Here is a 26,636-nt window from a genome sequence, read left to right as displayed (position 1 = left end):
GCTACTCAGCAATGCCTGTAAGTTCTTACCTGATCAAAAGGCGTTCTACACAATTTACCTACCACCTCAATAGTTGCCTGGCTACATGACCTGTTCCGGAATGTGTTCTGCTAACTTAGATGCCCGCCTCAACGAGGTGGCCTGCTCTGGTACCCGCTCTCCTGGACAGCGTGTTATGTACCGCCACACGGCTGTCCTCTCAAGGTGTTCTGCTAAGCTGAAGAACAGCGAATGATGGCCTCACATGCCCGTCGAATAGTTATGGAGATAACGGCCTCTACCAAGAGCACGAGCTCATGGCTATGTGGCTCCGCTTAGCAATGCATGGGCATACCAACGACATCTATGCCATCGGCGAGGTGGATCGATAGAGAAGGATACGAGACGAGTCGAATATTCAAGATCAGTGTTGGACTGTCTCTCTTCGAACACACTGCTCCACGGCAGCATAATCACTGCCGTGCCAGTCAGCTGACAGTCCGGATGACCATGGACGCGAGCAAGGAGCAGCTCGCCTTGATGTATCAGTAAGCCTTGAGCAGCATCCCATCGACATGAACGACATGAAGACTTGTAATCAGGGAAACGGTTGTGTTCATCTGGCCTCGCACCCGAGAAGGACTGGAAAGTCGGGAGAACGGTACACATATTGGCCTGTCTTGCGCAGTGGATATAATCGATCTCAAATTCAACCTTTCATCGATTCGCCGGTGTGGCCGAGTGATAAGGCACAACCATCATATCCAATCCCTCAACCTATTGTCAATAGGTTTCTCATGTGTCACAAACACATTTCGGGATCGCGAGAAATGGATGAGATCGCAGGTTCGATTCCTGCCGCTGGCAATCTCTTTTTGTTTTGCTTTGTTTTTGTATCTCATCGCCCCGTCCCGCGATCGCCGAAGACATTGTGGAGGGCTATGTGTTCTGCCTGCCTTCTTAGGAGTGGTCTGGTGGCTCATATGTCCAACATGCGAGGCACAGGCCTGACGCTGCTGAGTTTCGCTCCAGGGCATGCCTTATCACGATTGGCGTCGTACGCCGCAACCAAATGATCTGCCTTCAAAGTTGATATCATGGACAGCAGAAGTTTCTCATTCACAGCCAGCTTATGCCCGGCCTCTTCCTTGTAACTATGGCTTAGTGGAAGGTTGATATGCGAACAATCGAGGCAGTTCTCTATGACCTTGTTCCGAGGGCAGTATAGCCACAGCATCTTTCAGGACTTCTCTTCCTCGAGGCATACTTAGACTGTACCAACAGCACGAGTACCATGCGTATGAAGCCACGGCAATCTCTGGAGCCAGTACGCCGCCTCCCGTCCCAAGGAGCGGGACTGATCATACCAATGTACGGGATGCTGTACCCACCAGAACTACGACATTGGTCGATACGAAAGATCGCCTCTTCTCCCAGGAGCAAGGTCACGTGTACGTGTTTGAGCAAGCAGCACAGTCATTGTACGAATGGTACACGGCGGAGACGGGGATGCGTGGATCTCGATACAAACCTCGCTGAGAGTTGGGGCACTGTGCTCACAGCTTCATGGGGAGTCCTTGCCTGTCTCCATCTTTGCCTTGGAGCGGGCAGACTTTGAGGGTCTCGAGTGCACCGCAGCACAATGCGCGCTCGCGGGCATATGCTTCCGAGAATGGACATGTACGCCTTCAGACTCTCCGAGAACGTTCTCGCGGAGAGAAGACCAGAATCTCGGCCATAATCTTACCATAGCGAATGTCCAAGGCGTGCATAGTTGCCGTGAATAGTTTCTTGATGCGTTCGAGGGTTTCTCATTCACGGATGCTGTCAGGAGATGCGAACGGTGATGACGAAGGCAAACAATGCACGGGCAAACAATGCACGGGCCGGACGGCGCGGCGCCGCAACCGGGAGACTTCCCGCCTCCTGCTTTCTCGCGAGCAAAGCCCAGCGCAACCTTCCATCGCCGTCCACCATCAACATCCATCCTCTCCGCGACACGACCACCACATCGCGCCCATCAAACCACATCACTTCGACCGCCACATCCCATCATCACGCGCCGACATCTCGCACCAACATCACGATAATTGCGCGACCTTCCACCCCGATCAAGACACTTGCTCACTAGCTGTCTAACACGTAACCGCGCCTTCATCGCCGACCCGCCAACCTCATCTCAGTCACCCACAACAACCCACAACAACCGCCACAAACATGTCCGGCAAGCTCGCGCAATCTCTCGACACAATCATGTCCGAAAACAAGACTGGAAATGGAGGAAAGCGCCGCGGCGGTCGCGCTCCGCGCAAAGCCGCTGTCAAGGCTACTGCCGTCATCGTCGGAGGCGTCCAGAAGACTCGAGGCGGCAAGAACACCACCAAAGCTGTCGCCGCGGCTCCCCTAACTGGCGAAACCAAGATCTCGGTGTCCAATCTGCCTGAGGACGTGAGCGAAATGCTTATCAAAGTGAGTTGAGATAGCGATGCGTGTTGTATCGCTCGCGCAGTGTTTCTGTATCCTTCAACGGTCCATTTTCGCGCAAACGTGGTCCAGCGATCGGCAACTGGCTTTGAGTTCCGGCAGCGCATCTTGCAGCACCACCCTCTATCATCTGTCTGGCAAACAGCTACGAGGTGTCAAGGTGTCAAGAATGGTACCACGGCAGAGAGCAAGCAGCGCAGGACGGATTTGTCATGTGTTCTCCTCACCTGGCAATGGCCGCAGAGCAATGCAGGATCAAGTCCACTGTTTTGACGGCGCTTCACACCCGCTGGACGACGGACGGTGACATCCTCGACGAGGCAATAGGCATGCTTTTGCTGCCGAGGAAAATGCACATGGGACCCGTGCCGCGCTGCTTGCTCTCTGAGGCGAGCAACACCGATGGCTTGGATCGGAGGACTGCGGGATACACGGCACGATTTGCGATATTCAGAACCCACTAACACGTGGACTCCAGGAGTATTTTAGCTCGACGGTGGCCCCGGTCAAGAAGGTCGTTCTCAACTATGGTCCTACCGGAAGATCGCGCGGCTCTGCGGTTGTTTCGTTCAATTCGGCCAACGCTGGCGCAAAGGCCGTCGCCCTGGATGGCACGAAGGTGGATGGCAGACCGCTTCGCATCGAGATCCTCGTCTCCGCGAAAGCTGTGCCAAACGTGGCGCCCAAGTCTCTCCAAGACAGAGTGTCGTAAGTAGCAACCGCAACGCTCAAGGTAGCGATGGTTACTAATTCATCCGTAGCAAGCCGAAGAATGCCGCGAAGCCCAATGGAAAGGAGACTGCCGGTGCGAAGGATGCCGCCGCTGGAGCGGGCAAGGGAGGTCGCGCCGGGAAGAAGACAGGACGTGTCAACAAGCCGAAGAAGACGGCGGAAGAGCTCGATGCGGAGATGCAGGATTACTTTGGAGGAGACAGCAATGGTGCTGCGACCAACGGCACTGCTCAACCCGCTGCTACAGCCGCGACCAACGGCGATACTGGCATGGTCGATGAGGTGTTGTAAGGAGGAATACCGAGCTCTTTCAGGACACGACGTCGAACCTACGAGATTCGGACACGGTGTTCTTCGAGCGGTCATTGCAGTTCACTACGCCGCCGCGGCGAAGCGGCGGAATCGTTCACTTCCAAATTGTATTACGGCGACTGGGTCTTTCTGAGTTTTCGGTCGGGATGCGCATGAGCGAGCGGAGCGAAGTCGACGACGACGAGCCGGATCAGCAGAAATCAGACAGCGAAAATCATGTTCAACTTGTGCTTTTCCAGCAAACGATACTCGACCCTTGCATGTTCCACCTTTCCTGCGAAACGAAAAGCTTCGACCATCCTCCCTACCGCTAGTACGGTGCCATTACGGTGCACGCAACCGAGCAACTCTGATGGTCCGCGATGATGATCCACCCGGCCAGGTTTGAGCCCCGCCCTGCAAGGTGTCGGAAGCTGTCCCGTGGACCTGGCGGGTAAAAGGTACAGTAGGCTGGAACTACGACGATCAATAACGAAAGGCCACTTGGCAGCCTATCAGCTCGCTCTTTACTCTGAATCAAGCGGAACGGTGCCTTTGGTCCTTGGAACTCCGAGTAGTTTTCGAGCTTTCCCCGGACTGGCGGGCCATTCATCTTAGGAAGTTTTACCCCTCCACCCCTCGTTCCACCAAACTCTCACAAGCCATGTTCGTTCTCGACCAGATTGGTACTGCGTTGCCTGGCCACGGCTGCAGGGTGCCGTCCGCTCGTTCAAGGCAACGCATTGCAAAGGACCGCAATGGACTGTCTCCTTCTGCGAGCACTCCCCTCGGTACCACTCCCTCCAAGCGTAGGCGATCAGCCATGTAGCAGGGAGTACATCTTCTTTCCCCAGAAAATCATGTATACATGTACCATTGCCGCAGGATGTGATTCCGCGTTAGCAGACGACGGAACACTGGACGACAGACGCTGGATCGGCATGCTGGTCTCAGGCCTAGAATGCAAATACAGCAGAAATCGCCACCAGAATCCTTCTTCGAGCTCTTTCGCCAGTGACGCTAGACGTGCGGTCCACCTTCCCAGCAACGAGACCCTGCACCGGAAAGTGAGCGAACCCCGCATCGCAGCTCCAGTGCCCCGCCAGCCATATTTCCGAGCAGCCATTCACACGTCGCCTTGACACGACACTGGCCACTCCTTGTGAGCGAAAGGTTAGGACGAGTGGAGACGGGAAAGGCACGACGAGGACCCATTGCCGCGCGCGAGCACTACATAACCCCCCGGCTGCCCCGATCCGCTCACTTTTCCTCCTCCATCAACCTCATCGCTGCGCGATACAGGAAACAACTACCGCAACTCACATCCACCTCACACAATACCGCAATCATGTCTGACCTCTCTGTCGAGATTGAGACGCCAACTGGCAAGTACACTCAGCCAACCGGACTGTAAGTGACATTGACTTCTCCTCACTGCGAACACCTCACTGACCTCACTCTCAGCTTCATCAACAACGAGTGGGTGAAGGGTGTCGACGGCCGCACATTCGAGACCATCAACCCCGCCACCGAGGAGGTCATCACCTCCGTCCACGAGGCCTCCGAGAAGGATGTAGACATCGCCGTCGCCGCTGCCCGCAAGGCATTCGAGGGACCATGGAGACGTGAGACCCCCGAGAACCGCGGAAAGCTCCTCCACAAGCTCGCCGACCTCTTCGAGAAGAACCTTGACACCCTCGCCTCCGTCGAAGCGCTCGACAACGGCAAGGCCGTCTCCATGGCCAAGGTCGACGTCAGCATGTGTGTCGGAACCCTCCACTACTACGCCGGCTGGGCCGACAAGATTGAGGGCAAGGTCGTCGATACCAACCCAGACCACTTCAACTACATCAAGAAGGAGCCAATTGGTGTCTGTGGACAGATCATTCCATGGAACTTCCCACTTCTCATGTGGTCGTGGAAGATTGGCCCAGCTATTGCTGCTGGTAACACCGTTGTCCTCAAGACCGCCGAGCAGACTCCTCTGTCCGCTCTTGTTGCCGCCAACCTCATCAAGGAGGCCGGCTTCCCACCAGGTGTCATTAACGTCATCTCTGGTTTCGGAAAGGTCGCCGGTGCCGCCATCTCCACCCACATGGACGTCGACAAGGTCGCCTTCACTGGTTCGACCGTTGTTGGCCGCACCATCCTCAAGGCTGCCGCTGGCTCCAACTTGAAGAAGGTCACCCTCGAGCTTGGTGGCAAGTCGCCCAACATTGTCTTTGACGATGCCGACATTGACAACGCCATCTCCTGGGTCAACTTTGGTATCTTCTTCAACCACGGCCAGTGCTGCTGTGCTGGATCTCGTGTCTACGTTCAGGAGGGTATCTACGATGAGTTCGTCAAGCGCTTCAAGGAGCGTGCGTCGAAGAACGTTGTTGGTGACCCATTCGCCAAGGATACCTTCCAGGGTCCTCAGGTGTCCAAGGTCCAGTTCGACCGCATCATGGAGTAAGACATTGCATCTTCCGATCTCACACTTCACGTACTAACATCCCTCCCAGCTACATCAAGGCCGGAAAGGAGGCCGGTGCCAACGTCGAAATCGGCGGTAACCGCAAGGGAGACAAGGGCTACTTCATCGAGCCAACCATCTTCTCCAACGTCACCGAGGACATGAAGATCGTCCAGGAGGAGATCTTCGGCCCAGTCTGCTCTATCTCCAAGTTCAAGACTGAGGAGGAGGTCATCAAGCTCGGTAACGCCACCACCTACGGTCTCGCCGCCGCTGTCCACACCACCAACCTCAACCGCGCCATCAACGTTTCCAACGCATTGAAGGCCGGTACTGTCTGGTAAGTTTTCGACATGAGATCGTTCCTGTTCGGGTTATGGCTAACACTACTCGCCAGGGTCAACACATACAACACGCTCCACCACCAATTGCCATTCGGAGGTTACAAGGAGTCCGGTATTGGTCGCGAGCTCGGAGAAGATGCTCTTGCCAACTACACGCAGACCAAGACCGTCAACATCAGACTCGGAGACGCTCTCTTCGGTTAGAAGAAAGTGTGGGATAATTGATGATGTTTGTCTCTTCGTTGTATCTACGTATGAGTATGAAGCTTATGAGATAATTGAAATGAAAAAAAGTTTCAAAAGACAACTCGCCCCATTGATTGCCCCATGATGATATTCCCCCATTTCATTGCACCTTCTTCATCTTGCTTATAGCTCTACTTGGATAACATCATCACGATCGCGTTATCGCCAGTGTCCCCGGAATGGTCGTTGTTCGATAGTCTTGCATGTGCACACATTGCAAGCACTCGGTTCCAGCTCACCAAGCCGCCCGAATAGGAAGGAGTGGAAGACTCAACAACGTCGATGCAGCCACCGGTCATAACGCTCTCCTCGAAAGCAATACCCAATAGAAGCACATAAACGTTTGCGCCTTGGTGAAGAGAGTATGTTCGCGAAGAAGCTGAGCGGTCGCTCGCTCATGTATTGCTGTGAGGTTCACATGTCGACATCCCAGACCTCCCATGTCTTATGCGATGAAATGCGCCTTCTGCCTGTGAGTGACGCTCATGCTCCAGAAGGCGCAGGAGTACTAAGCAGGCATCGTTTGAGATACTACAAGATCTCAGGCTCAATGTCAGTACATCTGTAGAAGAAGAGTCGCCTGTCGTAGTCTCTTCTATCTCTTGGCACTGAGTACGTCTCGGGAGTCCTCAAGCTGCAACATCGATGTTCGCCTTCGAGCTGGAATACCTTTCTCCCCATACTCTGCTGACGGAGAGGACCTCGTGTGACACTAAGCTTTCTTCGTTCCACTCCGCCTCGCTTCTCTCCCACAATCGCACTGGCCCAGTATGAGCATATCAAGAGTCATTCCTCATTCATCATTCTTATCAACACGCCTACGACTTCAACGCCTCCAACCTCCCTCGCATTTGCGCCAGCATCTCCTCCGAATCCATCTCCTCTTCCTCCGTCTCCGGTTGTGTCTGCACGGGTCCAACAGGCTCCGTCGGTAATTGCGCAGCAGGAGTTTGCACACGCTCTTTCAGCACCTCACTCAAAATCTTATCCACCTCTGTCTCAGCCTCCTCATCCTCCGCCTCGAGCAAATCTTGATTCGGCATCGAATCACTGACCATCTCCTCAATAATCCCAGCCTTGACCAGCTCCTGACTCAGCTCCCTCATAGTCCCCGTTAACTCCGGCAGTTTAACCAGCGTATTCACATCCTTCATGATCCCCACGCTGTTCTTGATACTCCCCTCAATCTTCTTCATCACGAACGCATCATTCACTTGCATTCCCACGCTATTCAGCGTCGCCTTACTCGTCGTCAATCGCTGTGTCTGCTTCCGTACCCGCAACAATTCCCTCGCGAATATCCGTGTCTCCTGCGCCGCTTGCTTCGCTTGCGATGGATTCCGTTGCGCGCGTTTCGAGGCTTGGACGATTAGGCTGCGGGTTTTGTTTTCGAGGACTTTGAGGTTTTGGAGGTCTCGGTCGAGTTTGCGGTCATTTGATCGGAGGAGCGACTTGCATTTCCTTTGCTGTGTGAGGGTATGGTAAGTATACCGAGTGAGAGCATGCTCATGCGATCGAGTTGTACCTGCTCTTCGGGAGATGGCCCGTAGAAGAATCGCCGTGCGGCGTCCATGATTGTGTGTTTATGCTGCTTCTTACAGGAGGTCGTCGAGCTTGGTCATCCTCTGCCTGATTGCGGAGAGCAGAATTACGACACGTGCATGTCTCTGAGTGAATGTTCAATAGTGAACGCTTGCGACAAGGCAGCGCGGGCAATGTCCGCCCTCCACCTTGGCGAGTGACGTGGGGGTGCTCCGCTTGCTGCTGGGGTCGTCCTCCGAGCTGAAATGCTGGTGAACCACGTTTTGAACGAACGAGAACTCAAAAACATCCAACAACTTCCTCACCATCAACCACAACCTCAACTCTCCTCGATCCATGTGAGTGCCGACACCATTGAACTGCCCTACTCCACGCGACCCATTGCATCACTTCGAAGACCGCTTCCGCCGCCGCCAGCGCTTGCAAGAAACGGAATTCCATTTCATTCGTTGCGGTTCCAAAGAGCGAACTTCAGCTTCATTGCCATCACCGCCGGGACAAACACATTGCACAGCACTAACAACCCTCTCCCACAGAACACACACCTACGAACAAGCACATCACAACCTCAATCATGTCTGTTCAACCAAAGGACACCACCGATGCGAAGGAGTTTGGCAGCAAGACCATGACTCCAGAGGGTATGCGAACCATTGAAAGAGATGGAGCACACGGCACGATACTGACACTCCACCCAACAGTCACCTGGGCGCAACGCTCCAGCAAGACCGAAGCCGAGAAGAACCACATTTTCCTCACCATCGCCGTCGTCGACGTAGATCCCAAGAAGATCAAGCTCGACATTCAGCCCACAAGCCTCACCTTCACCGGCTACAGCGAGTCGAAGAAGGCCGACTACGCTGTCAAGCTCGAATTCTACGCCGAGATCGACCCGTCCGCATCCAAGATCAACCACTCCCCACGTGCCGTCGAGCTGGTGTTGCAGAAGAAGGAGTTGGCAGAGGAGTACTGGCCTCGCTTGCTCAAGGACTCGAAGAAGGTGCACTTCCTCAAAACGGATTTCGACCGCGTAAGTTGTGATATCGAGGAAATGGAAGGAGTGGTATACTGACAGAGGATTAAATACAGTGGGTGGACGAGGACGAGCAAGATGCTGTCGGTGAGGAGGACGACTACATGAGTAAGATGGGTGGCATGCCAGGTGGTATGGGTGGTGGCATGCCAGGTATGGGCGGCATGGGCGGTATGGGCGGAGATGGTGGCTTCGGTGGCATCGACTTCTCCAAGCTTGGAGGTGAGTCTGACCATCACCTTGGTATGCTGGATTCTTGCTAACAATATGACTTAGGCATGGGCGGCATGGGTGGCATGGACATGAGCGGCATGGGTGGTGACGATGACGAAGGCGACGACGATGATGATGAGGACATGGTAAGATTTTGAGGAGTCGATGCGCGCTCGGTGATCGAACGCCATTCACAGCACATACTAACATCTTCGACAGCCCGAGCTAGAAGGTGACGCCAGCGCCGCCGCTGCTGGAGGAAGCGACAAGAAGATCGAAGAGGTCGAGTAGAAGTCTGCTTCTGAGTTCTTCAAAAGTAACGAGGTTGGGGAGCGTGAAGAAAGGCGTCGAAGGCTAGACGATTTCCCACAAGGAGAAGTGACTCTTTTGGAGTGCATAGCGAGCGAGGCTGGAGCTTCTCCCCGGGTACCTGTCTTCCTCAGACATCGAGCGGCCCTCGAAACAGTCGACGAATGGAACAGAAAAAGCTTTGTATGCACTTTGCGCTTTCAGTGTAGCATATTACATGCAGGGAAATCCTCTGTGTATGAACACCTCATCGATGACCGCGTTTCCCGCATAAATGCTTCAGATCCTCCTCCACATCCTCACTCATCATGTCTTCTTCCCAGCACCCTGGTTGAAGTTCATAGTATACCCACCACCCTCTTGCTGCTCAAATTGAAAGTTCTCCGTACTCAACCCAAACGGCTTCAAGATGCTATTCCCCAGACCTTTCAACTTCCCCATCATCTCTGCCATTTCTCGATCCTTCGCAGCGTTCAACTTCGGCGCCAGATTCCTCGCAGATTCCATCACTGTCCTCCTGTCCGTAGCTGAAAGACAAGGCTGCATCGTCGGCGATAGCAGCGTTCTATAATCCTCATCCGCAGCTTGCAACGCCGACCAGCTGTCCAGCGAAGTATTGCCTTTCGCCCGCCGCAATAGAAGCTTGACCTGCAAACTTCGAACCTGTGCGAGAGTACGACCAGAAGCACGAAGAGCAGCTATGCGCGACTCCATATCATCGGACACCTCCTCAACCATCGTATCTTCCGCTTCCTTTCCATCCTTCAACTGTTTCTCTTCCTTCTTGGACGCAGTTTTCGGTACAGCTTTCGGCAGAGGTTCCAATCGATCCAGACATCCCACTCCCTTCGTAGCACTTTCAACAGCTTCTTTCCATTCTTCCAGCTTTAGATGACATGCCGCGATGTTGGAGCGGAGAACGGCGAGCTCGTAGTCGAGGTAATTCGGACATGAAGACAGAGCACGATCGTAGGTCTGGATGGCAGTGCTGTAGGATGCTTTGCCGAAGAGTTCGTTGCCGGAAGTCTTCAGCTCGTTGGAAGATGCGAGTAGTTCTGCTTCTTCTTCTGGTGTGAACTTGTCTGAGATGGCGGCGGGGTCGATAGTTTGATGCTGCGGAGGTTTGGGCTGAGCTGGTGTTGGTTTCGAGTGATCGCCGTCGGCTAAGGAGTGGAAGGAGTCGTCAGAGTCGGAGTCGGAATCGGCCATGTTGTGTGTTTGGAGATGTTAGTCGCTATGACGGTCGAAGCTCTGGAGGGTTTGACATGTGAAGAGCGGAACAAATTTGAGCCGTCCCAGAATCTTGAAGTCGCAACTTTTGTGAAACCGAACCTCGTCTTCTACATCCACTAGCCATGGCGGACAACCCGGACAATACCAACTCGCGCTTCACAGCTCAGGCACCAGATGTTGAGGATCGACTGAAAGCTGACACCGTCGGACTGGTCACCTTGAACGACTTCCGCAAGCGTCGTGCTGAAGCTTTGGAGGCAGCGCAGGATGTCAGTGCTAGTGGAGCTGTCAGTACGACTGCAAGTGGAGCGACCACACCAGATGTACGGTAAGAATTGACGAGGAAGGCATCCTCGAGAGACCGGAGACTAACGGACCAAGTACAGTGAACCGGTTGCCAAAAGCGCATTCAAGAAGAGGAAGAAGGCCGTGAAGAAGGGTGCATTGTCATTCGGGGACGACGATGAAGAAGAGCAGGGAGTGGACACGAGTACCGCCCAAACACCCACATCCACGTCTCCGAATGCCTCCGCTCCAGCGACCGATTCCGAGACAGTATCCGATGCATCGACCGCACCGTTCAAGAAGCGTCCGCTCCGACCCAATGCTACTCTCGGTCACCAGCCAAAAGCCATGACCAAATCAGCACTGTTGAAAGAAGCTCAGCTCAAGGAGGCATTGCGGAAGGAATACACACAAATACAAGAGGCCGTCAAAGCTACGGAGTTTGTGCTACCATTTGTTTTCTACGATGGCAAGAACCAGCCTGGCGGAATGTGCAGGATGAAGAAAGGCGACCACATATGGCTGTTTCTCGAGCGAGCACGCAAGGTCGGCGCGGACAAGGCAGACAAGGGTCGCAGAGACTGGGCACGAATCTCGGTCGACGATCTCATGTTGGTCAAGGGCGATTTGATCATTCCTCAGGTGAGCAGGAGAAGCGATCACAAGGATTCGCAGTGAAGCTAACATTTTGTCACAGCACTATGAGTTTCATCATTTCATCATCAATCGTAGCGTCGGATATCTGGGGCCCCTATTCGTCTACTCTTCCGAACCAACCTCCGCCACACCGAAGGACCTTCTCCCTGCGAGCGATGCGTCTGATTCCGCTGCATCGGAAGCGGCGGACAGCGCCAACCATCTGATGACCGCCGCTCAACGCAAGCAACAAGCCGCCGCAATCGTGGGATCGGACGACTCCGAACTTGAAGGCTTCGAAGATGATCCGAACATGACCAAGGTCGTTGATCGCCGGTGGTATGAGCGCAACAAGCATATTTATCCAGCGAGTACTTGGGAGGAATACGATGCGACCAGGGATTATTCGACCGGAGTTCGGAAGGATAAGGACGGAAACAATATGTTCTTCTCGCGTTCGCGGTGAGAGATATCGACCCCTGGGCGTTGGCGAACGGCCGGCTGAAGCACCAACTGCGAATTGAAAGTTGTCGAGCTCGATCTCGTCGAGCTCAGTCTCTCCCATCGTGTTGGTCCATCCAGAAACGAGGGCGAGAGGGTTGAGCGTCCACTCCGGGTAATGGCCTTGCTCAGTCAACCCCACGACCAGGGCTCCACATCCACCACACCACCACACATATCCACACCATCAATAAACAAACCGGATTGAATAAGAACAGCACCAGCGGCGTTGGCCTCAACAACGCCATGACGATATTCTGCGCGCATCGTCCTTGCCATATCTCCAACCTCTTGGACCTCGTTTTCAGTCGATTTGCAAGATCCTCCAGCGTCAGATTATTCTCATTGGGTGTATACCAGCCGCTCGAATTGGACCGCGCACTGCCCGGACGACGAGGTGTGGATGCGCCGGAAAACGTTGGAGAAGACGGCGCCGATCCGAGCTTCGCCAGATTGACGGCATTGAGTGCTGAGAGGGAAGGAAGCATGGGATTCGAAAAGCTGCGTAGAATAGAGCTTCGTCGTTCTTGTGTGGAGGATAGAGGTACGTCGGTTGTTGTACGGCCGTTGAGGACGAGGGAGGTTGTATTCATGCTGGCGGACTTCGGCGGGAGGTCGATATGTCGCTCGGGAATTCTCCGGAAGATTCGCGAGAGGACTTCTACCGACTTCTGTGGAGAAACTGCGTAGAAGATCGAGTATTGTACTAAGATCGCAATGATAGCAGCAAGATTAACAGAATACTCGTCACTCGAGAGACCAGCTCGCGTAGCTTTTGAGGTCAAGTCGTGGCTCCGGTGTATATACCCTGTGGTCCTCAACACAAGCTCACAGTCCCGCACTGCGGCCGTAGCACCTATTCATCAATCAGCACAACAATCACCACACCACTTCGGCACCCAGATCACAATGCACCGAGTGGCGGTCAACATGGTTGTGCTCCGGACTCCGACTGCCATTCGCTCTGGCTGAATTGCCTGTTATGGAAGCTCGGCGACCAATCAGGTCGAAAGCTACGACCATGAGGAGTGAATTATAGGTGTTTGAGAGGTCTGCTTTGGGAAGGGACGCGGGGGAGGGAGGAGCTTTTTGCTTGTGAAACATGATGAGAGGTAAAGATGCCATTGAGAACGCATACTGCATGGTAAATCGGCGGATATGTTGTCCACGCAACCGCTCTTACCGCTGATACGGATGGATCTGAAGTCGCACGTGTCAATGAGGCTCGTTCTATCTTGCTATTCGCTAGCTCAAAGTGTGATTCTGGGTTTGAAAGTAATGTACAATCGCTGATCTATCCAATGCTCTCTTCTTCAAGCTCGTCCTGTCACGCATTATGCACCTTCTTGTCATCAATCTCTTGTTGATGGGGAAGCAGTGGCGACCAAAGACCGACTGTTCGACCCGCTGTTCTACTCTCTTGCAGACGTAGCCTGTTGCGCTCTGGCAATCGATAGCTCTTCTCGAACGGGATATCGAGTCTGACGATCCATCCGAGCTCGCTGCTACATGCCACGTCCACCTCTTCATTCATGCTCTAATTCTCGACACTTGCTCACGCGCCCTGCTTGGCCCTTTCAGCGGCCGCCTTCTTCGCCGCAATCTCCTCTGCTTTCTGGAATGCCTGCTGGATTTTCAAATTCTCTTCCTGCCTAGCCTTCCTCCTGGCCTCCATCGCAGCCTTCTCGTCCTCCTCGGTGACGTTCCAATCCTCAAAGCCAGCAGTCTTGCCATCGCGGTCAAGGAGATAGCCGTACTTTTGACGATTCTCCAACACATACTGCGGCACATCGTGGTTGTTGTCAACCCGCTGATATCTCTCTCCTCGCCTGCCGTACAAATCCTTGCCATTCCGCACTCGGTCCTTGATATTCTCCCGGTCACGGTTCTCTGGAGTATTCAACGGCGTGTGGGAGAAGCTGTTCATCTTCGTGATGACCTCCCTCAAAGTCGCAAAGCCAGAAGAGCAATGCCATGCGGCGTCCCACATGTCGGCCTTTTCTCGCCATCTTCGGATTGCGCCCAAAAATGGAATGCTGGTTTGGATTCCTCCAATTCCCGCCCGGAGATGAGAGGGCTTTATCGTCGTGGAGAGCGTCTTGAAGACGGTAGCCTGCGGGTGTGGCCATTGCTGTCCAACATGGAGCCATTGAAAAGAGTAGTAATAAAAGTGACTCCTCAAAGTCACTCGGTCCGGGATGTCGCAGTTTCGCAGTGCAATCAAGGTCTCCGGCTTCGGGATCTCGTCGACATCGCTGACTATAATCACATCGCCCTCTCGAGCCTCCTTCTTGCCGGTCAACGCTGCAAACGCGCTGAAATACAAGGAATCACGCATGAAGTCCTCATGAGTCCAAGTGCTGTAGCCAAGACTCGGACCCGGGTCCTTCACAACCGTGTGAAAGATCTGGTCGTGGAATTTCGTAAAGTTCTTCCAATTCTGCTCCAGATGCAGCGGTTTGTGCATTCCGGTAAAGGTCGTCGGCGATTCGACAATGATAAAGTAGTCCACATAAGGTGCCAGCGTGTTCAGTCTGATCTCCAGCCAATCCAACTCGGTCGAGATGAGGAACATGTCATACACCTTGCGTTTGCGGCTGCCCTGCTCTCTGTACTGCGTGAATCCGTGCTTTCGACACATGGCTCCAATCTCCTCGTCCGATGTCGGTTGCCGCGCCGCAAGAGCTCCATCGTAATTTTGTAGAGCCTGGATGTCGACCGGATGTGAATTGCCCTCGCCTTTAAACAGGAAAAAGAGGACTGCAACGGCCGCGAGCACAACAAAGGCGATTCGCCTTGGTCGGGGTAGTCTTACGAGCATGACTCGCGATGTTTGCTGTACACGTGTGCCTGTCGTGCGATCAATGCGCGGTCTATCGCATATCGCCACCAGGCCGTGTGATATGAACCAGGAGGAATGCGGGGACGCGTTACGGCAGCGGAGGTTCCTTTGGCCGTGAGATGGAGTCGCAGGAGGTCGTTGACGGAGTGGAAAAGCGCGTCGTCGTTGACAGTCGAAGAGAAGACGCGAAATGCTATTAAAAGGAGACTTGAAAATGGGTGAGAACAGCCCCTTCCACACGATCCAATTCTCGGTCCGGGTTGCTCTGGCTGTGAAAAAATGGCCCAGCCCGCTCCCAAAATTAAGCTCGGCGATCGGTCGTCCCCCAAGCGTCTCCACATCCTCGCTCTGGCGCACGTCGGCTTGGTCGGCTTCTTGCATTTGTTCCGGTTCAGGACAAGTCTACTGCATGGCAGTTCGGATGTAATTTGCTTCGCGTGGGAGCGTAGTCTTGCCCTATCCCTTCGATTGGAGTTGATCAGATTTGATCCATCACGCGACAATCAACGAGGCCTAGATGACATGCTACGGAAACCATGGACACTACATCAGATCGAATAGAGCCTCCAAAGTATGAAAGGAGAGCTGAACGCGACCCTACAAGCTACAGGTGGCCCCAAAGTCGCATACAGCTGTAGAGGACTGATCAATTGTGACCTTCAAGAGCTCCTCGGCGATCTCGAAATATTCTCGTCGAATGCTGTTCAGCCGGGTTCGGTTCCGCTGCTCCTTTCTGCTAGTATGTAGCTCGGCTAGGCGAAAGGAGGTACCGTACATGATCTAGCAGTAACCCCTTTCATCTACTGGTCAAAAGAGCGTGCTAACAAGTGTTTTCTTCCGCCACCTCATGTCTACCACTCCCGAGTCACCATCACAGTTCAGAAGGCAAAAAGACAAAAAGAATTGGTATTCCCTGCGAGACTGGTGAGAGAAATTAGCGAGTTGATCGTTGATAACAACGGAAGAGGATAAAACCTACTTCGAACTCGCGACTTTCGCATAACCATGAAAGGCAAGGCCATATCAGTCCCGAAGGACAAATATAAGAACGACACGCTAAGCCACTGCGTCAAGGGAATGACTTTTCTCGCGAGGCGTGCAGGACATACGCCTGACGCCCGGAAATTGGCGGTACTTTTGAGCACGGGTCTTGCCAGTTGTAAATGTTACCACTTTCATCGAGGGCCTCTCCTCTCGACGACGCACGTGGAAGTACTATTGTCTGTTCGACAGTGAGAACATGTATCACTGGGAGCATGAATGAGGAATATCGTACGCAGTCAGCGCATTGCCTGTTTATGCAGTGCTCCCCGACGACGCAATCCAAAGCTTCCGCTCGCTTCGTGCTCCTGAGCCTCCACATCCAAAATCTCCTCTCTCGCATCCATCATTACTCTGCCGGAGTATTGTACACGCCAAGTCGCAGGACTTCGTTGCCACGTAGCAGCAGATCCCGGCTGGTTCACCGCTGACCGAGCAGCACTTCGTCCAGTCGCATGGTCTTTCCATCCATCTAGACCTGCTCAGCGCCCCAACCAGCATCGGCATCCCTCATATTCGCCGGAGGCTCAATGCTCGGCACGAACTCCAATCCAATGTATCCCACTCCAGCGAGAGCAACAAGGCCTCCCGCGACGTACTTCCACCAGTTATCGCCCATGGTTATGCAGCCCACGAATAGGTAGACTGTTGTATCATTAGTCTGTGTTCTCCTGTCCTGGATCTTTCATATCTCTTACAAGCTCCACGTCCAATGAAGGAGAACATGAAAGACGCATATCGAGCGACTTGAGGCGGGATTTGGAATTCTGCAAAGGGTGTAAGCGGGTTGCATTCGACGAGACTGTAGTCGTGTGGGTCATCGTACCGAGAAGGGCGGTCGCTGTAATTCATTATCGTTAGTACAAGTCGTAGGATGTTGCAATAGCTTGATCCTTACAGATGCCGAAGATGAACAGATAGACTGCTATGATCAAGCTCTGGCTGTACGTTCTCTCAGCTTGTTTCTCCAATTCAATCTTTGTGCCACTGGTCCTTACACTGAGAGGTGTACGCCACTCCCATCGAAGAATTGTCCGATTCCGCCGAGAAGCATGAATACACCCACTGCCAGGTTGGCCATGCGACTAGATATCCGGGTCAGCGTATATTCCAGGCACCTGCGATGCGCTCGAGTCGCGAGGGGACTGACAAGATGTCGGAGAAGTCCATGGCTGTGATTGTCGTATCGGCAAGTGTCCGAGAATATTCCGATCGATGCGACGGGTCCTGGAAGTATGTCGGAGGGATGGAATCTAGCTGGTGGTGGTATTGATGTTCGTTGAGATGAGCTCGGTTGTGCCTGGCTGGAGCTCTCGTTTCTCCTGGCGCCGCAGCGTCATCCTGCACAGCCACATTTAACCGGTCTCCACGTGTTGAATCTACCACGCGGGAACAACTTCACGACATTCTTTGACATGTGTGACAGTTTGACAAGCTAAATTCGAGACCTGCTACCGTACGTGATTGTATAGCTGTCAGCTGGCACGTTCTGTCGAAACTACCTGCCTCCTCACCTCAAAGCCTGGCCTTCTGCTGAAGCGCCTCCTCGACCAGCTTCACAGCATCAGCAGTCGCACCATACGACGTCTGATAGCCATAGCCTCCATGACCATAATTGTGCACAACAGCCACCTTCCGACCATCCGGGCCGGCAATCACCTCCTTGTCGACTCTGATACCATCCTCACGCATCGGCCTCAACCCAACACCATGCCGAATCACGCTCAACGCCTCAATACCAGCACCCGGTGGAACCATTTGCGGACACAATTCCACCGCCCGCTTCATAATCCGCACCGCGAGGTTGGGATCTGGCTGACTCTCCCAGTTACCCTTCTGTAGACATCCACCAAGCACACAACCACCTCCCGCTGCACGATCCATGATGTACACAGCCTCATCTGGACCATCATCTGTGCCGGAGGTAGAAGCCATGACTCCAGGACTATTGCGGACGAGCACGATCTGTCCACGAGCAGGGTAGAGAGTGGTATCCTCCACGCCGCCGAGTTTGAGTGACGAGAGTCCCGTGCAGTTGACCACGAGGTCTGCGGGTCTGCCGCTGTGGTGGAGCTTCGCGGCGTCGGTTACATGCTCGACGATTCCTCTTTTGAGCACGGAGCCGAGTGCTAGACATTGTGATGCGAGCCAGGGTAGGTAGAGAGCTGTGTTGATGCAGACTGAGGTGAAGGATGTGCCGCCGTCCATTCCGTCTGGAGTTTGAGCTTTTGACAAGACTTTGAACTGTGAGATGTTAGTGGTGGTTGCGGAGGAGATCCATCGATTGAAGTGAGTCGTACGTTCGGAACGACATCCTTGAACCACGCGTCCTCTCTGATGAGCTCTTTGAACCAATCTCCTACTGGCGAATTGACATCTTTCGATCGTCGGTACAGGTAGGTATCTTGTTCGTGTCAGTTTGACCCGTGAAGATATTGCGAGCAATGGCCTCATTCCTCACCTTGAAAGTGAACTCCAGCTTCAGGCACATCTCGTGCAAGTCTCTCCAACTCCGGCCATGTTCTTCGCTCGAACGACTCGAACTGTGTGTTGGGTTTGCTGACTCTGAGGAGAATTTCAGACCGAATTCTCATCGGTTGGACTCAGTGCACTCACGGAAGATAGTTCGCTCCAGCCCATGGTGAAGCATATTCGATGTCGTAATCACCCGGCATGTGCTTCGCAACGATGGTGACTCTATGACCGTTCTTCGCGAGTACCAGTGCCGTTGTCAGGCCTGTCACACCTGCACTAGGAAGTAAGTGAGCTTGGGAGCATTGATAGAGTTCGACAGCAGATAAGATACCCTAAAACGACAATGTTTGACGCCATGGCGGCGACGATAAGTTGAGGCCCGATCACAAGTGAGCGACCAGGTGTGTTGTTATCTAGGGCATGATGAAGAAGTCATGATACGCCCTTCAATGTACAACACTGAGTAAGCAAACAGAAATACCAGGTATCGCAAGAGTTGCCTTCGGCTACATTGCCCAAATCGGGAGCGCTGCGGATCCGAGTCGCCAGCTCTCCTGCCTTATCAATTTCACAACATCGCCTCGACAACGAGATAATTCATAGGGGATGTCCGTCCCACCATGTCTCTGGGCTCGCGAAATCTGACAAGAGAAAACGTCACCCGCAGGAAAGCTGGAACTGACAGCACTCAGTTCGATGGAGGGGAGCTCATGCAAGGTCAGCATGCTGACAGGCGACCTCATGCCAACATTCAAGAATGAGCACACTTGTGCGGCCACGATCAAGATCTGTCAGATATCTGGAGCCCGCAACAACTCGCTCGTGGCAAGAGCTGGCATTATTCCACCTGGGCGGGGTCAGAGATGAAGGCCTTGGAGTGGTCCTCTCGGGGTGCTCGCCACTCGACGTACACCGTCTTGAATCCAACGCAACCTACGCATCACAGGCTGCCCATCCCTAGTCCAGGACCTTTCCGCGAATATTGGGCGCTGGACAGAGGCGAGATCCGCTTGATAGAGATACTTCCCGCCCGCTCGGGGAGTCCCCTGGAGATCTTCATGCATCATGTCCTCCTCGACGAAGCACCAGACTACGCCTACATCAGCCATGATATCGATAATTCAGATTCGGAGTCATGCACAGTAATGTGTGACAGACTGCGTTTAGATGTAAGTCCGACGATGGCGAGAATCCTGGAATCCTTGCGAGAGAATAAGGCTTACGGCATCGAGCGGTACTGGGTGGGCTTCATCTGCATTGATCATTCCAATCTGATCGAAGAGTCGCAGCACGTACAACTCCTGCCTAGAATTTGTCTAAACTCAAAGCTCACTATCGGCTGGACCAACGTGCAGTTGACAGAATCAACGGCTAGCCTATTGGCACAAGTCGCCACAATTGCGCCTGCTCCATGTTCTCCACAGTCTTCCACCAGTATACTACAAGGCCACCGGTACGTTGCGGCCGACGATTTGGACCGCTATGCATCCGAGTACGGCGCATTACTGTCTTCCACCGGAAGCCCTTCTGCCATGGCAGATCTCGACGAAACGCGGGCCTTTGCTGAAATATGCCAGCTGCTCAATTCAGTTTACTTCTCCAGGTGGGCTGTCCTCATTCACATAAGTGGCGGTTCTTCGCTGACGACTTTCAGGAAATACATATTACCGGACTTTGTTTTGTCGACTCTTATCAGACTACGTTGCATCTCTGTCGATCTGGCATGGGACACGCTCTGTGATGCTATAGAAGCCATGGTCACTTTTGGTACACATCGGGGCCTCAGCTCACCATATGTGGAGAACATACTTGTCGCCAATATGCTTCGCCAGCAATACCGCGAGTCCAGACTGTCCTTTCCAGAGATCATGCTGGCCGCTCAGTGCTGCAACTTGCAAGCTGGCAACCCTCTGAATGATGTTTATGCCCTCACTTGCTTGTCGAGCTTCCCCTGCGAGGGACCGCAGGTGGACTACGCGGTCGACACAACGCAGTTGTTTACGTCTGTAAGCAGGACGATAAACAGTTACTTCGGATTGCCAATCACGCTGGCACTCGCAGGACTAGCGAAGAAGGACAGCCAAGCTACACTACCCTCGTGGGTGCCACATTTCGGCACTCAGCAGCGACCCCTCTTACTCGGGCACCCTACAAGCAACTTCTCGACCTCGTCGGCACCCCATGAAACACTCCAGCGCGCAACATCTAATGACAATGAGAATGCCACCCTGGGCCAATATGATGGCTCTGGAGATGAATTGGATGCCAATGGTAGATTGAAGTGCAGCGGCTACACGATTGATTCTGTAACAATCGTCCAGAGCTACCTGCCACCACGACGCATCTGCGATCAGTACGACATGACTGGATACAACCTAACAGAGTTTGTTCGCTGGTATGAATATGCCTGCAGCACAGAATTCCCGGATGTGCCAAACGGATCCGATGCGTTACTCCTCCGGTTCACGGAGGTAATACAAGCAAGAGGATGCAATCATATATGGGAAAGCGACCAGCCTGTTTCTCCACAGCAGACGATCTCCCTCGCACGGGATTTCCTCGCGTACCTCGACGATCCAGATGTCCACCCGACGAACGCGATACGTGTGTTCGCCGCGGCCTGTCTACCATCGTACGACCGACGGTTCGGCCTCACGGGTTTGGGCAGCTTCTGTCTATTACCTGCCAACACGCTCCCTGGTGACCTCGGGTGGCTGATCCGAGGCTCGAAGGTGCCGGTTGTGCTGAGAAAAGAAGGTGCATTCTACAGGAACGTTGGCGAGTGCTACGTCGAAGGCATCATGTATGGCGAATCACATGGCGTTGACGGAGACCTCACGATTATATGAGGGAGAGATGCGGCGGCGACAGAGGAAATGACAGTGGACCGAAGACTCGGTCTGCTGGAAAGACGATACCACCTGACAGGCCCTACATGCAAGCGTGACTGGTGGTCGTGGGTGCGCCTCAGCCATAACACCCGCAATGCTCGCACTCGACAGAGATCAAGCTAAAGCTGTGGCGCTTATGCAGGGAAGCTATCTCTCGCTGCACCTTTTGCCGCATCTCCGCATGCCCTCATGCGACCTTCACGTGTCTTGCTCCTTGTATCTTCGTGGCCCATTTGCACTCATTGATACAGTCTGTTACACCTTTCGCCTCGTGATGGATCCACTGACGGTGTTCAGTCTGGTGGCAAATGTATTGGCCGTGGTTGATGTGCGTCAGCATTTGGTGAACACAAGCGAGAGATGCTGACTTCGTCACCCGCTGTTCAGGTATCCGCGAGACTCGTGCAAACGACACGGCAGTTGTCGAGAACCGGAGCTAGAGATGAGTTCGTCGAAATCGAGGATCAAACGAAGGTCGTCAAAGGATTGCTGGCAAGGTTGAATCCAGGCTTGAACACCAGCGCCGTTGATCTATCACAGGACGACAAAGATCTGGCACAGCTGTGCGAACAGAGCCAGGATGTGTCCAAACAGCTTCTGGAGATGCTTGCCAGCTGCAGGGCGAAGGCAGTCTCGGGCAGAGTCTCCTTAGATGCCTTTTGGAGCTCCGTCAAGAGCGAGTGGAAGGAGAATGACATCAATCAGCTGAGAAAAAGGTTAGAGACCATCGATACGAGGGCACATAGGCTGCTTAGCATGGGAACCCTCGGCAGTGTCCTGAGTGAGCTATCAGGTCTTGACCAACAGGTCCAAGTTCTGGGTGACAACCAAAGAAGGGACCTTGCTGATATCAAGGATGCTGTACAGCAGCTCATAGTGGAACGTTTTAACGGTGACATTGGCCGTCACCTGGAGTTGACAGCGACGGCAAGAGGTGGCCGTGGAAAAGACTTCGCTGTGCAAGCTGGGATATTGACTCAGCTCAGATTCGACGAAATCGACCGCCGACTCCACGAATTGGATCAACGTCCTAGCCATGAAAAGTCGTATCTTTGGCTCGACGGCAGCATTGGTGGAGCAAAGAAAGTAGGACTGGTTCCAGCTAACTTCCAAGCATGGCTGAGCTCAACGCAAAAGCTCTACTGGATCTCGGGTGTTGCAGGCTCAGGAAAGTCGACGCTGATGAAGTTTCTGTACTCGAATCCACAGACCACAACGCAGCTGAAGGACGTCTGGTATCAGGATGGAAAGCTGCTCGTGGCGGCGTACTTCTTCTGGGAGGTCGGCAAGATACAGCTTCTAAGAACACAGCAGGGCTTGCTGCGTACACTCTTGTTCCAAATCCTGAGACAGTGTCCAGAGTTGATGTCTGAAGTGTATTCTGATCTATGGACTCTATTCGCTGGCGCTACACCAAATGGCCAACGCTCTTTATCAGGGTTCGCTGGATCTCGGGTCTCTCTTGACGTACATCAGCTCCTGGAGAAGATGGAGACTGCATGTAGAAGCATTGCTGGCCATGGGTACCACTTATTCCTTCTCGTCGATGGCCTGGACGAGTACGAGGGAAAAGCCAGCGAGATTATCAAGTTGATGACCGCACTTACGAGACTACCCAATGTCAAGATTTGCATATCGAGCAGGCCGGATACTGCTTTCATGGATGCTTATGGCAGCATGACTACGAAGCTGTTCATGGAAGATTTCAACACGCCCGATATCACGCAGTATGTGCAACATCGACTGGAAAGCCATTCACGATTCAAGGAGGACGGGGATCGAGATACCCTTGGCCGTGTTCTGATCAAGACTGTCGTGGATGATTCCTGCGGAGTGTTTCTGTGGGTTCGTTTGGTCATGGAAGATCTCGAAGAGGGCCTGACAGATTGCAACACCATAGCGCAGCTACAACGACGCCTCGCACGGTTGCCCAAGGAACTTGAAAGCTTTTTCGATCACATGCTGGACAGGGTTCACGAAGACTACCAAAAGGACTCGTATAGCATGCTGTCTGTGACTTACCACGCGCATGACTTGCTGGCCCCCCTTGCGTGCTGGTTCATCAGCGAGCGATCCTCGGAGCTTGACGGCTTCCACGAGATCAAGCCGACTGAGTCACGTCGCAACCACAAACGTCGCAAAGACATCGACTTCCGATTGCGAAGTTACTGCAGAGGTCTGCTTGTAGTTCAGGAGGTGTCAATGGCGGCAGATTGGGTGAGTCGTTTGATCTCAACGGGCATGAAGACCTTGTCGTAACAATTGGATCCGTGATCGCATCAACACCAAATGCTGACCACACAATCTCATTTCAGGCCGCATTACCGTCAAGCTCGCTGTTCGGTCAGAGGGTCAACTTTTTGCATCGTACAGTGCGAGAGTACCTTGTGCGGTCGCACGTTACTCGGCGACTTGAACACTGGAAGCCGTTTGCCTTCAATGTGGACGAACTCATTTGCAAAGCCATCCGAGCGCAGATTCGGACCTCTCCAGATGATCAAAGATATTTTGTAATTGGCGGTCCTATAGCTGCAATGCTTGTCACTTTCGACGCACACTGTAGGACTCTTCATGGAAGCCCAAGGCAGCAGCCTCTGGCCAAAGATCTGCATGCTGGTATGACTGCGATACTCGTATCTCTCGCGGAGGTCAACGGCCACCAGCTGAGTCTTCCGGATCTTGACGACGATGTCGCGGCCGTGTCTTTACAGGAGTCTAGTGTGAGACCACATGGGAAAGTGGAGCCGGGAAAGAGCAGTCGAAACCGGAGGAGAGACAGATTGAAGGGTTTCTTCAAGGGTTTCTTCAAGGGCAATTGACTGCACGTGGAATGAACGTTCCAGAGTCAAGGGGAAGCTTAGCATTCGCACGGCAAATCAAGGGTATACCTAACGGTAATGGATCCATTCGCGTAGCGATATTTGTGCAACAAGTGTCTTCTCGTGAGGGGCGTACGCCTGAATATTGACTTTGGACAAGCCACCGACCGCCATCATGCTTTACGCGAACAGACCTTCGCCGGATACTGAACGCTCTCCTTGATCCGCTGCTTCAACACATCTCCATCAATCTCCAGCACATAATTCACCTCCTGCAACTGCTGAGCCCTTGGAGCCAGAATCCGTTGATAAGCGTGGATATTGCCATAACTCGGCGAACCAAAGCTCGTATCGACATCAACGAAAAATCGCGTGCTATTCCGCACAATCGAAGGCTCCACCATCACAGCCGCCGCCGTCTCGTCCCAGAACGGTTGTCCAAGGCTGGAATATGCGTTCAGCAATTCGGTGTAAGGGGTCTTGACTTGGTAGAGCTCATCCAGAAAGTCTTGCGTGATCAAGACTTGGTTCGCGGCATTTCCAACGATGGTGATGTTGGGAAAGTCCGCGGAGAGCACCATCTTTGCGCCCTCTGGGTCGATCATGAGGTTAATGTCGCTTTGGAAGTCGGCCAGACGTTTGGAGCCGGTGGTTTGAAGGAGGTTGCCGTCGATGTAGCCGCCCATGATCACCAGCTCCTTGGCATTCTTTGCAAAATTGGGATCTATCCGGACGGCGAGGGCGATGTTGGTGAGAGCGCCGGCTGAGTAGATGCTGATCTCGCCGGGATATTTCCGAACCTGCTGCACCATGAACTCGGCGCCGGAGATCTCAGAAGCGAATGTCGTGTTGGGATAGCCTTCCTTGAAAGCTCCTCGAACGATTCGGTTTGGGTCACCTCCTGTCGGATTGTTTCCAAGCGCCTCCCTCGTGCTGTTCTCGACGGCGAAAACTCCTTGCCATGGCAGATTTCCATGTAACATTTCCCACACCTGGAAAGTCTCCGCCCGGCGGAGGATTGGGTAGTCGGTGCCTCGATAGACTGGAATGCATGATAAATCTCCCACTTCGAGCGTAGCCAGAGCATGGAGACCACAGGTCAATGCCCACGAGTCGGATGTGTCCGAAACCAGGCCCAGGACCTCCCATCCGGCGTTGAGTGCTAGGAGGTATGTAATGAATCCGGTCGTGGGCCAGTCATTGTCAAGGATCACTTTTGGGCGTGAGACTGTTGCGTTGTCTTGCCTGCGATCGTTATGAGCAGCAACGACAGGCGTCAGGCTTGCAATGAGAGCGCCGGCAAAACAGAAGAACGAGCGCATACTTGCAGAGGGAAGCACAACGTGGGAGAAGAAGAGAGTAGAAAATGCTTTCAAGACCGATGATGTCGACCTTTCATATGCTCGTCCAGACGCAGTTGCTCTCGTCTTGACCAGGGCTCGCCGTCGATAGGGCAGGGCTGCAAGGATGTTGCTTGCTGGTCAAGGTTCTTTTTCGAGCCCGGTGAAAATCCTTGGACACGAGTCATGCTGTTCCATGCAAGGATCCGGCGGTCGCCGAGCGGTGAAGTCGACTGTGTAAATTAGCGGTATGGCCATCTGTAGAACGAGTTCTTGTGTGGCTGAAGCTTTGCTTGGCCTATCAGACGCTACTGTCCATCGTATCGTGGTGGAGATGTTGCGATCTAGGCGACTGATAGGGTCTTCCCCGAGCGGGCGCCTCGTGTACGCAGAATCGCAAACGCATGGCAAGGTAGAGCCCAAGAAAAGCGGTACTGAACTGTACTGCACTCACTTGTTGTCAACCGACATCCGTATCGGCGTGATTGCTCTCCAGTCTCAGTAGCAGCAATGCCAGTAATTTTCTCCAAAGATCGCCGTGCAGGTTCAAGTCCGACTCCAGAGTAGTCTGCGGCGGTTCATGCATGTTTCGACATGTCTCTCGTCCGGCCAATCGTGCATTCCTCGACGCCTGCGTCACAGCACCGATCCATTCTCCAAGAGGAAGGTGCGAATAGGAGTGGCGACACAAGTTCATGCTGTCGAACCTTCACACCTACGTGATAAGGCGCTAAGGTAGAAGTTGACGGTTGACAGTGGCAGTCGCAAACTCAATGTGAAGCATTGAAGGGCTTCTTCTTGTTAGTCAGCGAACGGCCTTGCTGATTCAACCAATCATATCCTCATGATGACAATGCTGACCGGACTTCGTCTCCGTCACGTCGCGGTCGCAGCCAATGAACGATTGCAGAAAACCGATTACTCTGTACTTGCATTTCCATG

General features: G+C 53.4%; 12 protein-coding genes across 12 annotated transcripts; 5 read left to right on the top strand and 7 right to left on the bottom strand.

Moving 5' to 3' along the window:
- Positions 1–1,975: 1,975 nt before the first annotated feature.
- Positions 1,976–3,486, top strand: MYCGRDRAFT_75892 (uncharacterized protein; the record flags this gene model as incomplete). Its single annotated transcript, XM_003849548.1, has 3 exons — positions 1,976–2,448; positions 2,942–3,171; positions 3,225–3,486. 3 exons carry the CDS (start codon positions 2,197–2,199, stop codon positions 3,484–3,486), a joined length of 744 nt encoding a protein of 247 aa, XP_003849596.1.
- A 1,291-nt stretch (positions 3,487–4,777) lies between these two features.
- ALD1 (aldehyde dehydrogenase) lies at positions 4,778–6,586 on the top strand (the record flags this gene model as incomplete). The annotated part of the gene is made up of 4 exons (XM_003849549.1): positions 4,778–4,896; positions 4,951–5,940; positions 5,994–6,284; positions 6,342–6,586. 4 exons carry the CDS (start codon positions 4,835–4,837, stop codon positions 6,490–6,492), a joined length of 1,494 nt encoding a protein of 497 aa, XP_003849597.1.
- Positions 6,587–7,352: 766 nt separating this feature from the next.
- MYCGRDRAFT_75885 (uncharacterized protein) lies at positions 7,353–8,158 on the bottom strand (the record flags this gene model as incomplete). The annotated part of the gene is made up of 2 exons (XM_003849474.1): positions 7,353–8,000; positions 8,060–8,158. 2 exons carry the CDS (start codon positions 8,105–8,107, stop codon positions 7,353–7,355), a joined length of 696 nt encoding a protein of 231 aa, XP_003849522.1.
- A 200-nt stretch (positions 8,159–8,358) lies between these two features.
- On the top strand, positions 8,359–9,613 carry MYCGRDRAFT_110875 (uncharacterized protein; the record flags this gene model as incomplete). The annotated part of the gene is made up of 6 exons (XM_003849550.1): positions 8,359–8,414; positions 8,613–8,717; positions 8,778–9,106; positions 9,166–9,331; positions 9,386–9,468; positions 9,542–9,613. The coding sequence occupies 5 exons, from the start codon at positions 8,651–8,653 to the stop codon at positions 9,611–9,613; spliced, it is 717 nt and encodes a 238-aa protein (XP_003849598.1).
- A 324-nt stretch (positions 9,614–9,937) lies between these two features.
- MYCGRDRAFT_47396 (uncharacterized protein) lies at positions 9,938–10,840 on the bottom strand (the record flags this gene model as incomplete). Its single annotated transcript, XM_003849473.1, has 1 exon — positions 9,938–10,840. The coding sequence occupies one exon, from the start codon at positions 10,838–10,840 to the stop codon at positions 9,938–9,940; it is 903 nt and encodes a 300-aa protein (XP_003849521.1).
- Positions 10,841–10,986: 146 nt separating this feature from the next.
- On the top strand, positions 10,987–12,251 carry MYCGRDRAFT_75881 (uncharacterized protein; the record flags this gene model as incomplete). The annotated part of the gene is made up of 3 exons (XM_003849551.1): positions 10,987–11,187; positions 11,246–11,791; positions 11,847–12,251. The coding sequence occupies 3 exons, from the start codon at positions 10,987–10,989 to the stop codon at positions 12,249–12,251; spliced, it is 1,152 nt and encodes a 383-aa protein (XP_003849599.1).
- Positions 12,252–12,484: 233 nt separating this feature from the next.
- On the bottom strand, positions 12,485–14,927 carry MYCGRDRAFT_110873 (uncharacterized protein; the record flags this gene model as incomplete). The annotated part of the gene is made up of 3 exons (XM_003849472.1): positions 12,485–12,968; positions 13,119–13,142; positions 13,846–14,927. The coding sequence occupies 3 exons, from the start codon at positions 14,925–14,927 to the stop codon at positions 12,629–12,631; spliced, it is 1,446 nt and encodes a 481-aa protein (XP_003849520.1).
- Positions 14,928–16,641: 1,714 nt separating this feature from the next.
- On the bottom strand, positions 16,642–17,339 carry MYCGRDRAFT_47571 (uncharacterized protein; the record flags this gene model as incomplete). Its single annotated transcript, XM_003849471.1, has 6 exons — positions 16,642–16,814; positions 16,868–16,936; positions 16,996–17,010; positions 17,068–17,107; positions 17,182–17,254; positions 17,320–17,339. The coding sequence occupies 6 exons, from the start codon at positions 17,337–17,339 to the stop codon at positions 16,642–16,644; spliced, it is 390 nt and encodes a 129-aa protein (XP_003849519.1).
- Positions 17,340–17,690: 351 nt separating this feature from the next.
- On the bottom strand, positions 17,691–19,001 carry MYCGRDRAFT_62699 (uncharacterized protein; the record flags this gene model as incomplete). Its single annotated transcript, XM_003849470.1, has 5 exons — positions 17,691–18,413; positions 18,470–18,573; positions 18,631–18,734; positions 18,786–18,920; positions 18,976–19,001. Coding segments are annotated over 5 exons (1,092 nt in total), but the record flags the coding sequence as incomplete, so codon positions are not given.
- A 2,894-nt stretch (positions 19,002–21,895) lies between these two features.
- On the top strand, positions 21,896–23,794 carry MYCGRDRAFT_48195 (uncharacterized protein; the record flags this gene model as incomplete). Its single annotated transcript, XM_003849552.1, has 1 exon — positions 21,896–23,794. One exon carries the CDS (start codon positions 21,896–21,898, stop codon positions 23,792–23,794), a length of 1,899 nt encoding a protein of 632 aa, XP_003849600.1.
- A 733-nt stretch (positions 23,795–24,527) lies between these two features.
- On the bottom strand, positions 24,528–25,676 carry MYCGRDRAFT_47097 (uncharacterized protein; the record flags this gene model as incomplete). The annotated part of the gene is made up of 1 exon (XM_003849469.1): positions 24,528–25,676. The coding sequence occupies one exon, from the start codon at positions 25,674–25,676 to the stop codon at positions 24,528–24,530; it is 1,149 nt and encodes a 382-aa protein (XP_003849517.1).
- Positions 25,677–25,781: 105 nt separating this feature from the next.
- Positions 25,782–26,399, bottom strand: MYCGRDRAFT_105787 (uncharacterized protein; the record flags this gene model as incomplete). The annotated part of the gene is made up of 1 exon (XM_003849468.1): positions 25,782–26,399. One exon carries the CDS (start codon positions 26,389–26,391, stop codon positions 26,155–26,157), a length of 237 nt encoding a protein of 78 aa, XP_003849516.1.
- Between the last annotated feature and the right edge of the window lie 237 nt (positions 26,400–26,636).

Source organism: Zymoseptoria tritici, chromosome 9 (genome assembly GCF_000219625.1).
Source record: "Zymoseptoria tritici IPO323 chromosome 9, whole genome shotgun sequence".
NCBI classification, from domain to species: domain Eukaryota; kingdom Fungi; phylum Ascomycota; class Dothideomycetes; order Mycosphaerellales; family Mycosphaerellaceae; genus Zymoseptoria; species Zymoseptoria tritici.
Note: the sequence above shows the minus strand (reverse complement) of the source record. Positions and strands in the feature narration are given on the sequence as shown.